This window comes from Gekko japonicus, unplaced genomic scaffold (genome assembly GCF_001447785.1).
Source record: "Gekko japonicus isolate JY-2015 unplaced genomic scaffold, Gekko_japonicus_V1.1 scaffold3177, whole genome shotgun sequence".
Lineage (NCBI taxonomy): Eukaryota > Metazoa > Chordata > Lepidosauria > Squamata > Gekkonidae > Gekko > Gekko japonicus.
The window spans coordinates 130076-141142 of record NW_015169274.1 but is presented as its reverse complement, the minus strand read 5'-3'; the positions used below and the strand labels follow the sequence as shown (position 1 = coordinate 141142).

Here is an 11067-nt window from a genome sequence, read left to right as displayed (position 1 = left end):
GTCTTCTTTTGGTGCGGCTCGGGGACGTCGGTGCCGGGGGGGGGATGAAACTGGTGAAGACTTGTTTGCGGCTCTGCATACCCGGGCAACATGCCCCCGCTTTCCGCACTTCCGGCAGTCGAGGTCTCTCGCCCAGCAACGCTCGCGCCGATGTTTCCCGCCACAGCCGACGCATGCTGAGCCCTCGGTAGGTTTCCGTTGGGTCCGCTTGGACGTTCCCGCCTTCACTTTGCAGACGTCATCATCGGAGTCGCTGCTTGCGTCGTTAGCCCTCTGCTGGTGGACGCGTTGATCAGCTGTGGCGACCCGTTGTCTCACTTCCCTGGTTGACCTGTCAGCAGCTTCCGCGGCGACAGCCTCGGCATAGGCGATGGCCCACGTTAGTGTAGTTCTTGCGAACAAGCGTTGCTGCAGTCGCTCGTCCCTCAGTCCACAAACGAGGCGATCTCGGAGGGCCTCCTCCACATTCGCGAAGTTGCAAGGCCGTGCTGCCTTGCGAAGAGCTGCAACGTACTCAGCTATGGACTCATTTGCGTTCTGGCCCCGCTTGTAAAAAGCGTGCCTGCAGGCGATTTCCGACGGCTGTGGAGAGAAATGTGATTTCAGCTTGTCTGTCAAGCTTTCAAAGGATACGGTTTTGAGGTCATCTGGTGCCACCAGTGACCGGGCGATGTCAAAAACGCTCTTTCCACACGAGCTGAGTAGAGTCGCCCTCTTCTTCTCCTCCGTCGTGATGTCATTCGCCTCCAGATGGAACTCAAACCTCGTAAGGTAAGAGTCCCAGTCTTCAGTAGTCGGGTCGAAGCATTCGAACTTCTGGCTGCTCGCGGCCATCGTTATGCGCACAGGCGGAGCCACCAGAGCGGGTGGAGCCTGTGGTTGGCCGGCCTCGGCGATCTCCTCGTTGTCCGACATGGGGTCCGTTCTAGCGGGGCTGCCTACCCGCACTAACATCCCACCCTCGTCGCCAATTGTTAAGTCGTGCGCTTAACAAAGAAGTCGGAGAGTGATTTCAGCAAGAATGCGGTTTATTCTTCAGCTCAGTTACTTCTCCGTTACGGTACAACAATCGCCAGCCAGAACCCATCATCCAGACAACAGGACATGCACTGGCTGCTCTGTATTTAAACATTCCCGGCTAATGTAGCCACACCCACTGTACAATAAAGCAACCTATGAGGTTGAAGCAATAAGGACCAATCACAAGCGATTCCGCTCTGCACGGTGATTGGCAAACATATTCTGGGCTAGGGCTCCTATTGGTTACATTAGGATCCTAGCCCAGGGCGAAGCTTAACATGGCATCTCAATGGCACAGTTCACAAAGTAGTTATATATACACTTCAATACATAACACTGAGGCTTCCTAGCTAGTCCCCAGTCCCTAAGGTCCAGGTCCAAATAAAAGGTGCCCCCTGCACTATGGAGGTCGATTCTGGTTCCGCGGTCTCAATTATTTCTGTAGACACCCTCCAGAGTCTCTACCCGTGGGGCGGCCCCTGTTTGCGCCTGTCGACCCTAACCCGAACTGACTTTCAAAGAAATTGGGTCCCGATCAAGGGTGTGGGGACCTTTAGGGTCCAGTATAAGGGGTTCAGCGAGCGTTTGGACCTGGTAATAGTTAAGGGAAACCTCATTAGCCTCCTCGGCCGCTCCTGGTTTGCCCCACTGGGAATATCGATGGGAGGGGTGCAGCTCTGCGTGTCGCAGGACTTCCATGAAGTCTGCGATTAATTCCCGTCCATCTTTGACGGGACACTGGGGCGCTATACGGGCCCCCCAGTGTTGTTGCAACTCGACCCCAAAATGGCCCCCATTCGCATGAGATACCGGACAGTTCCGTTTGCTTTACGGCCTAAAATAGAGGCCGAACTGGACAGACTCGTGGCTCAGGGAGTCTTAGAGCCCGTCACGCACGTGGCCTGGGAAACACCCATTGTCACCCCTGTCAAGCCCAGCGGGGATGTCTGCATCTGCGCGGATTATAAGTGCACACTGAACAGGGCTCTCCAGGACCACGCTTATCCGGTCCCGGTGGTCAGCCATGTGCTGGCCTCCTTGGTGGAGGTAAAGATCTTTGGGAAGTTGGACTTAGCCCAGGCCTACCAACAATGTCCGGTGGACCACTACCGCAGCCCAGACAATTGTGACTCATAGAGGGGCGTTCAAAGTAAAACGTCTTCAGTTTGGGGTGAGCGTGGCCCCAGGCCTTTTCCAGCAACTAATGGACTCTCTATTGAAAGGGATCCCAGGGGTCACACCCTTCTTCGACGATGTGCTACGCCCACCGAGTTCGCCAAATGACTGCGCACTGTCCTCTGCCGTTTCAATGAGGCCAGCTTGAAGGTGAAGCGGGAAAAGTGCCTCTTGGGGGTCCCTTCGGTCGATTTCCTCAGTTTCACAGTTGACGCGGATGGGTTACATCTGGCCCAGGAGAAGGTCAAGGCCATTGTTGAGGCACACACACACACCCCAATCCAAGGCAGAGCTCCAGGCTTTCCTGGGAATTTAAATTTTTACCATGTCTTCCTCCCCCACAAGGCGACGGTAGCGAAACTCCTCCATTGCCTCCTTGACAAGCAGGTCCCTTGGTCATGGGGACCCCGCGAGGCGGTGGCTTTCAGGGACATCAAGGTGCTACTCGTATCTAATAAAGTTCTGGCGTACTTCGACGAGTCCCTGCCAGTCATCCTGGTGTGTGATGCGTCCCCCTACAGTGTCAGCGCGGTGTTGGCCCACTGTCTTCCAGACGGCCAGGAGGTGCCTGTCACCTACTACTCCCGAACGTTGTCGATGGCGGAGCACAATTACGCCCAAATTGACTGGGAGGGCCTGGCGATCATGGCCGGGGTTAAAAAATTCCACGACTTTGTGTATGGCAGGCCCTTCACCATAGTCACGAACCACCGCCCCCTCCTCGGCCTCTTCGCTCCGGATCACAGAACCCCACAGATCCTGTCCCCACAAGTCTTGCGTTGGTCCATTTTTCTGTCGGGCTACTCGTACGACCTCCTGCATTGCCTGGGCAAAGCTATGGAACACGCTGACGTTTTGAGCCACCTCCCCTTGCCGTCCATTGATGCGGACCTGGCTCCCACCCACAATGTCCTGCAGGTAGAGGACCTCCCTGACTCCCCGCTCCAGGCCACGGATGTCGCCCATTGCTCCACCAGGGACCCCGTCATCTCCCGTGTCTTTGGCTGGGTGGTGAGGGGGTGGCCAGCAGCAGTTGACGGGCCGGAATTCACGGAGTTTGTTGCCCGCAGGGACGAGGTATCAGCATACAGGGGATGCTTGCTGTGGGGGGACAGAGTAGTTGTACCAGAGGCACTGCACAAGAATGTCCTAGAGACCCTCCACGAGGCACATCCTGGCATTGTCCGAATGAAAGCCCTGGCCTACAGCTACATTTGGTGGCCAGGAATTGACACAGAAGTGGAGGCGTGGGTGAAGCGCTGGCAGACTTGCCAAGCTGTGAGGCCTATGTCGGCGAGCGCTCCCTCCCAAGCCTGGGAGTCCACCCAGAAGCCGTGGTCGAGGCTCCACATGGACTTCACTGGCCCCTTCCAAGGGCTGCTGTTTCTAGTCACAGTGGACTCTTACTCAAAGTAGCTAGAAATCAGTCCGGTCTCCGCCACCTCCTCCAAAGCCACCAGCCGGGCACTCCGACGGATCTTCGCCACGCACGGGTTGCCGGATACCATCGTCTCGGACAACGGGACAGCATTCACATCAGAGGAATTCCAGGAGTTCCTCCACGACAATCTGTTCTGGCACGTAAGGTCCGCTCCCTTTCACTCCGCAACCAACGGCCAGGCGGAGCGCATGGTGCATACCACTAAGGAAGCTCTACACAGGCTAACGGAAGTGGACTGGGAAGCCCGGCTAGCCCGCTTCCTTCTGGCGTATCGCACCACCCCGAACCCGATCAGCGGCCGATGCCCCGCGAAACTGTTAATGGGGTGGCGCCCCACAATCCTGGACTGGCTGCACCCCAATCGAGCCCCCCAATCATGCGTCTTGTCTGAAGAGCAGGAGGCACCATGAAGATTCTTCCCGGAGGACCCTATGTTTATAAGGAACTATGGCAGGGGTCCCGACTGGCTGGCCGAATTATCTGCCCCACCGGCCCCGTGTCATACGAGGTCTCAATGGATGATGGGCAGATCCTGAAATGGCATGTCGACCAGCTGCGCATGTGCATGCTCCTGACACCGGCGGAGGGCCCTTTCCCCACAGAAACTGAGAGAAAGTTGCCCCAAACCCCGGAACGAGAGACTCCCGACAGGAGCTTGCAGGAGCCAACAGTGCCAGTACTGGAGGAAGAAACACCTGTCCTTGCCCCGGCCCCGGAGACGGCTCCACCCCCACTGGACACCCCGAGCACAGAGCACAACGGGGCCCCCGCGACCCCTACTCCAATGCCGAGGCATTCAACACGGGAGCGCCGAACACCCTCGTACCTCCAGGACGATGTCACGTAGGCTGATTCAGGACTGCAGGGGGAGGGGTGTTATGTCTGTTGCCCACCGCTAGGTGATGGCAAGAGATACCTGAGCTTGGCTCAGCAAGGACAATAGGGAATAGGATCCTGAATCCTCCCGCGGGCACCAATGGTAACATAGGCGGGAAGTTTAAACCCACCAATGGGACTTGGGGGTGGTCTGCGGGATTGTATATAGTTGGCCTACGTCCAGTATTTTCTCTGTTCTGTTGTAAGGTACTAATAAACACATCAATCTGCATGTCGTAGTATGAGTCCTCCATACGGCAAACCCAGTACTTTATAAGGACGAAGATGGCCTCCTCCCTGGATGGGCTGCAGTCTGTATTGATGCCACCCTGAGCATTGGGACAGTCCATTTCCCCACCCTTTTCTGCCTTGGGGCAGCTGGGAACTGTATTCCAGCAGATGAGGAAGCCCCATTCAACCCAGTGAGTGAGACCTCTCTGGAACTACAACTCAATTAAACTTTATGGCGGAACATTTTAAACAAACAACCACAGACAGCAGCCCAGCAGCCATCTTACAAACACAGGTAACTGCCATTTCGTTACACCTACCAACAGCCACTAAGGGAAAAGTTAAGTCCCACACAGAAGGCAAGCAGGAGAAGTGTCTTCATCAAAGAGACAAAGCCATTTGCCAGGAATTCTGACAGGGCAGAGTGGCTGAAGGGGGAGTGGGCGGGGAAGAGGAGCAGATTCTAGCAGGTGTAACTGAGATAATTCCTCCCCAAGTGCCACCCTCTGTCCCTGACCTTGGAGAAAGGAGGACCCCGACTCAGGACGTCAGTCCCACAACTGAGGGTTATCCGGACGCACTAGACAGTGAGTCTCCCGAAGTCGTGTCACCTCCAGAAACTGAAATGCTTAGAAGGTCCCAACGAAACAGGTGTGCCCCCTCCTATCTTAAGGATTATATCTGCAAGGGAATTGTTCCATTTTAGGGGGGAGGAATTGTGATGTATTCACCGTATTAAATGTAATGTTAAGCTTGAGACCTTAGCCAGGATTCTAAGCTGGAACAATCCTATTGGCTAATGCGTAAGTGTAACCAATCAGATGCAAGAGAACTGTGCTGGAGGGAACAAACCTGATTGGACATTATTGTAACAATGCTATTGGTCCTTAACTATTCTAGGGCGTGGCTACATCAGCCCGGGATAGTTTAAAAGGGAGCTATGTTCCACTGTCGTGTGTGTGTGTGTGTTATTCTGATGTTAATGTTAATAAAGCTGAATCGAGTCAATACTTGACAGAGACCAACCACTGAGAAACTGGCAGGGGAGGGGACATCCCACCCTAGTAGACTTCCCACATCCTCCCACTGCTTCTTTCTACCACCCACCCTGCTGCCTTTCTCCCCCTTGCTCCTCTGCTACTGCCTGGTACTCATCTGCCTTTCCTTATCTCTTCCCCACCACCTCACTTTCTCCCCTGTCCATGCTGAGGGGAAATGACACCCCCTGCCGGATCCACTTCCCTCCCAGTCGCTTCCCCTTTGCTTGCCCATGGGCTCTGCCTCCACTTTCCGGCCCTCCTGCTGGTTCCTTCTGCCCCCCTCCCGACTCGCCGCATTCCCTCTGCCACCATTCTGGTCTGGCTTTGCTTCCCTGCCCCCTCACCACCACCACCACCTCCTCCTCCTCATTTTGGTGGTGGTAGCCACTAACACAATAGTAGGTATCATTTTGGATCACAAGGGCAACAAAATGTGCTGCCCGAATGCCAGGTTTTTGTGTGATGTCCATGCATGTGGAGATGTTGTTACCAATATGGTTTTCATAAACACCCAATTAGGTTGTCTTTTTTAAAAAATATTTTAATTAATTTTTCAAATACAGAACAACAAACTACACTGTAGTTTGTATGATGACATTCGGGCAGTCTATCTAGAAGCCATACTTAAGAAAGATGTCAAACAATCAGATGACAGAATGTTGTACAACAGAATAGCTACTCACATTGCAATGCTATCATATTATATATAGTTTTAGAGTTCCCACAGTGATGAACCTTTTAAAACAACCTTTACATTACATGAACACATTATTTTCATTCAAAGAGTGACAAGCTGTCCTCTTGCATTCTACAGTTTTGCTCTGCTCTTAGGACTGCTTCACACACTACAAAGTGGTATGATTGTATGTCATGCATCACTTTGAATGAAAGTGCTCTATATCCTGTTTAGACCACTTGTATATATGGGTTTGGATCTAAAGTGTCCTTTAGGGGTGTGCAAAAAATTGGTATTTTTCGGATTCAGGTATACTGAACCTGAAAAATATCGGTATTCCTCAATATTCCTGAACCCCAATTTCCGTAGGGCAATCAGATTCAGTAAATATTCAGGAAACCCGATTATAAACAATGGTCCCTATCTCCCTTATAAATAAAAGCCGAATTGTGGTGGCACTTCTCTAGAACATTCCACACGCTCCAAAATCAGTTCGCTCTCTGATCTGTCATTCACTGGCTGCTTTGCCTGAGTCCTGCCTCCAACATTCTAAAGTTTGCTAATCCTCCCCCCCATAGCCAGTCAGAACACAGAGGTTATTTGCATATGCAGCCTCACTGGCCTTTGCCTCGGAACAGAGGTCGTTTGCATATGCGACTTGGTTGACTTTTGTCTTTAACATTCTAAACAGTTTTGCTGTTCTGAGGTAAAATGTGTCCAATCTCCAGGTGAGGGCTGGAGATCACTCAGAATTACAACTGCTTTCCAGATGGCAGAGATCAGTTCCCCTGGAGAAAATGGTTGTATCCTTATATGCTGCTGAGGTGGCCCCCATATGACAGCCAATGTGACGTAGCAGTCAGGGCTTCAGAGCACGGGAGAGGCTGCAGGTATGTATGGGGGGGAAGCTGAAGAGGGAGGGGGACATAATGATTGGCTGGGAAGGTAGGTTGATGATTTGCTGGGAAGGAGATAGGGTTGCCAACTCCAGGTGGGAAATTCCTGGAGAGGTGAGGGATGGAGCCTGGAGAGGGTGAGGTTTCAGGAGGCGTGGGACCTCGGGCAGGTACAAAGCCATAGACTCCACCCTCCAAACCAACCATTCCCTTATGGGGAACCATTGTTGCCAATCTCTAGGTGAGGGCTGGAGATCACTCAAAATTACAACTGTTCTTTAGGTAGCAGAGATCAGTTCCTCTGGAGAAAATGGTGGACTCGGTGTCATTACTCATTATACCCTGCTGAGGTCGCCACAGCAAATTGACACTGAGTGTCCAAGGCCGGGGCACCTGCCCAGAGCCTCTTTCTAGAGGCCATTGTATTTAGTTCCATAACGGGCCTTTTTCCTAGTGTAGTAATAATTTTGATTTGATACATAATTTTGATCCAAAAATCTTGAATAAGAGGGCACTCCCACCAGACATGGAAGTACGTACCTTTTTGAGCACATTGTTTCCAACATAAGGGTTGTATATTTGGGTGTGCATAATTCAATTTTACTGGAGTTTGATACCACCTAGTTAATTTAAAATAATTGTTTAGATTTTTCTGCAAAACTGGCAGTTGGTTTGTGCTTACAGAAACAAAATTGCAGTTGCTGCTGCCCCTATTGTGTGGCTTTTTTATCCACATGGAGGCCTTGTGCGGCTGATTATATAAGACTAGAAGAAAGGCCCGTTGCAAAAATGAATGCGATGAGCTCTAGGAAGAGGTGCTGAGTGAGTGCAACTCATGGCCGGTGCAGAGAAGCATGGTGCCGCCCTTTCCCCCCTCCCCGAGCCGAGTCAGGCCGCGCTGGGCCAGCGAGGCAGGGAGGCTGTGCAGGGAAGCCCGGCGGCCCCCCATCCACTGCAACAACCCCCCATGGACTGCAGCAGCCTCTGCCCTCAACGGCTTCTCCCCCCCACAAGACTGGGGAGGGGGTCGCCTGCACTCGCGTGCCCCGCCTCCCTCCCAAAGAAGCGCCCCCTTCCTGCTGCAAGCACCGGCCGACCGACTCGACGGCCTAGCGGGAGGAGGCTTGCAGCTGGCCAGGCTCTCTCCTCAGAGGCGAAACGGCTCCTCCGCTGCAGCTGGCTGGCTGCCTGCCTGCCTACCAGGCGGCCCTTGCAGGGCACAGCTAGGCGGGCTCGAAGCTGTTCAGTGGCCACGAGCCAGCCTCAGAAGTTGCCGGGGGGGGGGCTCTGCAACCCCCAGCCCCAGAGAGTGCCCCAGAGACAGGCCAGCGCCAGCGAGGGGAAGAACAGATGCCCAGGCCCTCCCGGAGCGGACCCGCATTTCCCAGCCAGGTGCCGCCACCGCCGCTCAAATCCATCTTCAGGCCGCCAGGCTTCCCTCCCCGAGCCGTTGGGCCGCCCCAGTGAGGCCGGGGGCAGCGCAGAGCATCCCGGTGGGGTCCTCCCCCTCCCAAAAAAGGGCCCGCGGCCTCCCTGGGCCAGGCCAGGCCTGCCCAGGGAAGTGCAGCTGTGACCCTCTCCCCACTCCCCGAGGCCAGTCTAGGCGGTGCAGGGAAGCACGGCGGGGCCCTCCCCCCCCCGGAGAAGGGCCTGCGGCGTCTCTGGGGCAGGCTGCGCCGCGATAGGGAAGGGCTGTGTGACCGTTTTCCCCCTCCCTGAGGCCAATCGGGCCTCCCCACCAGCCCAGCAAGGCCAGTGGGCCAGGGAAGCCCGTCGACCCTCGGCCCCCCCCCCCCCAGCAGCTCCTCCTCCTCCTAAGTGAGCAGAGCGGGTTGGACTGTCCGTCGTCTGAGGGAGTCAGGAACAGTGTGAGGCAAATTTTCACGGGTGCTGCTAGTGTGGGCGGGATTGAGTCTACGGAGCCAATGACCTTCGGACCTTCTGAGTGGCAGTTCAAGCGGCTAACTGATTTTGCCGCGCATCGACTCTTGCCACCCCAATAAGGAAGGATGAGTCTGAGATGCCAGGGCCATAATATCACACATGGCTTTTAGGATTTGCTTTGCTTTCATTCACTAGCATGGGAGAGGAAACTGTTTATTCTGCCTGCCCTTGGGAGACCAAGAATCATATCAAACAAACACATACATTTAGGAGAAGGCAGTAATACACCTGTGAGAAGGTAATCCTAGGTTTCCCTAACGTGTGGGTGAAGTGTTTGGGAAAGGGTCAACATTCTGAGTCCTGGCTCTCCCCCTAGCAACAATAGCTGACACTTCGTCTCTTTCCATTCAAGCCTGGCTTGATAGGAAAGAATCTTCCATATCACATTCCTTGCTGGAATCCCATGTAGTGTGTCCCATAGAAACTTTGAAGGCTGTTACCTCTCTGCATGGCCGGGTAAGGACAGCTTTGAACTTTGGCCATGAATCCACAAGCACTTCATGCCCAGCTGGGTTCCCACGGTTTATGTGCATGACTGCTCCATGGACCTGTCAAGAATCATAAGTGAGAATTGGTACTGAAGTGCAGAATGAGGGGGGACTCTGGTTGGAGTGGTTCTGTCAGACTCTGATGTCCTATGTTTCCTACTTGGTATTTGCCTATTTCTGACATGATATTTGCAAATAGTAGTAGTATCAATAACGCATTGCTGTGTCCTCCCTGCACTGTCAAATTTAAAGTGTGCACCACCAATCATGGCTAGCCCCACTGGAGATATTGTGGCAACTTTGTTTAATTCTGGAAGTAGGTCTGGCTCTGCTCAGTAGGCAAATCAAATGGTGAATGATGGATGGATTTCTGAAATGAAAAAGAAAATCTGGTGGTATGTGCTACTCTACAATTCTTTCTCAGTGCTCACTTCCACACTCTGCATTCAAACTTCATGCTGAACCTCCAGGTTGTCTTTTATTGGTTGTGGTCCAGTCAACATGCATGGAAACCGGCACTTAGTCCTAAGGAATGACACATCCCATGATTTGTTTTTTGGCAGAACGTTTTCTGGCGCACCACAAACTTGAGCACTCACCCTGTGCACATAGACTTTACACATGACAAGGCATGAACCCCAGGTTTACCCCCAGGATCTATATAGAAGGAACCTGCAGCCAATCCTAATTTTTTGATGAGTAATGCACACATTTAAAGTACATGGTTTCCACACTAAAATTCTTAGCAATTTAAGTTTACCGAAAGGGTCTGGGGAAGACATTTCCGCAAAATCCCTTCTAGCAGTTGCAACTTGGAAGGACAGGATAGGATCAGCATAGCTCAGGAGTTAGAGGCTGGTGGGAACCAACAGAATCAGGATGGGTCGTGGTAGGTACCTACGAGAGAGGAGGAAGATACACCATTTGTCCTCATCCCAAAACCTTCCACCTCATGGGAAAAACACTTTTTGAACCCTTGTGCCCACACACACATGCATGTGGGTGCAGCACCTGTGTCCCCAAAAGTAACAGTTAATCCCCTTCCAGATCAGTGCTTAAGATAGTCAGGATCATTTTGTTCTTGGTCAGCGTCACCCATCACACCTATCGCCTATGGCTCACCTGTGGCTGACCTGTGGCTGCCTGAATCTTCCTGATGAGCAGCATAGATAAAGAATGATCAAAGCAGCAATATGGACCCACTCGGTCCACATCTGATCCAGCCAGGTTTGTTTCGGGGAGTGCTCTGCTTGTGGATGTACTTTCATCCCAGAATAAA

General features: G+C 53.0%; 1 protein-coding gene across 1 annotated transcript in view; it reads right to left on the bottom strand.

Annotated features, from left to right (window-relative positions):
- LOC107114946 (glycine N-acyltransferase-like protein 3) overlaps positions 1 to 10626 on the bottom strand; it is a 44753-nt gene extending 34127 nt beyond the window's left edge. Inside the window, exons 1-2 of the mRNA XM_015416553.1 lie at positions 10549 to 10626; positions 9741 to 9848 (exon numbers count right to left, since the gene is read on the bottom strand). Of these exons, the coding sequence (XP_015272039.1) occupies positions 9741 to 9848; positions 10549 to 10626 (186 nt within the window). The remainder of the gene's footprint in view (positions 1 to 9740; positions 9849 to 10548) is intronic.
- Between the last annotated feature and the right edge of the window lie 441 nt (positions 10627 to 11067).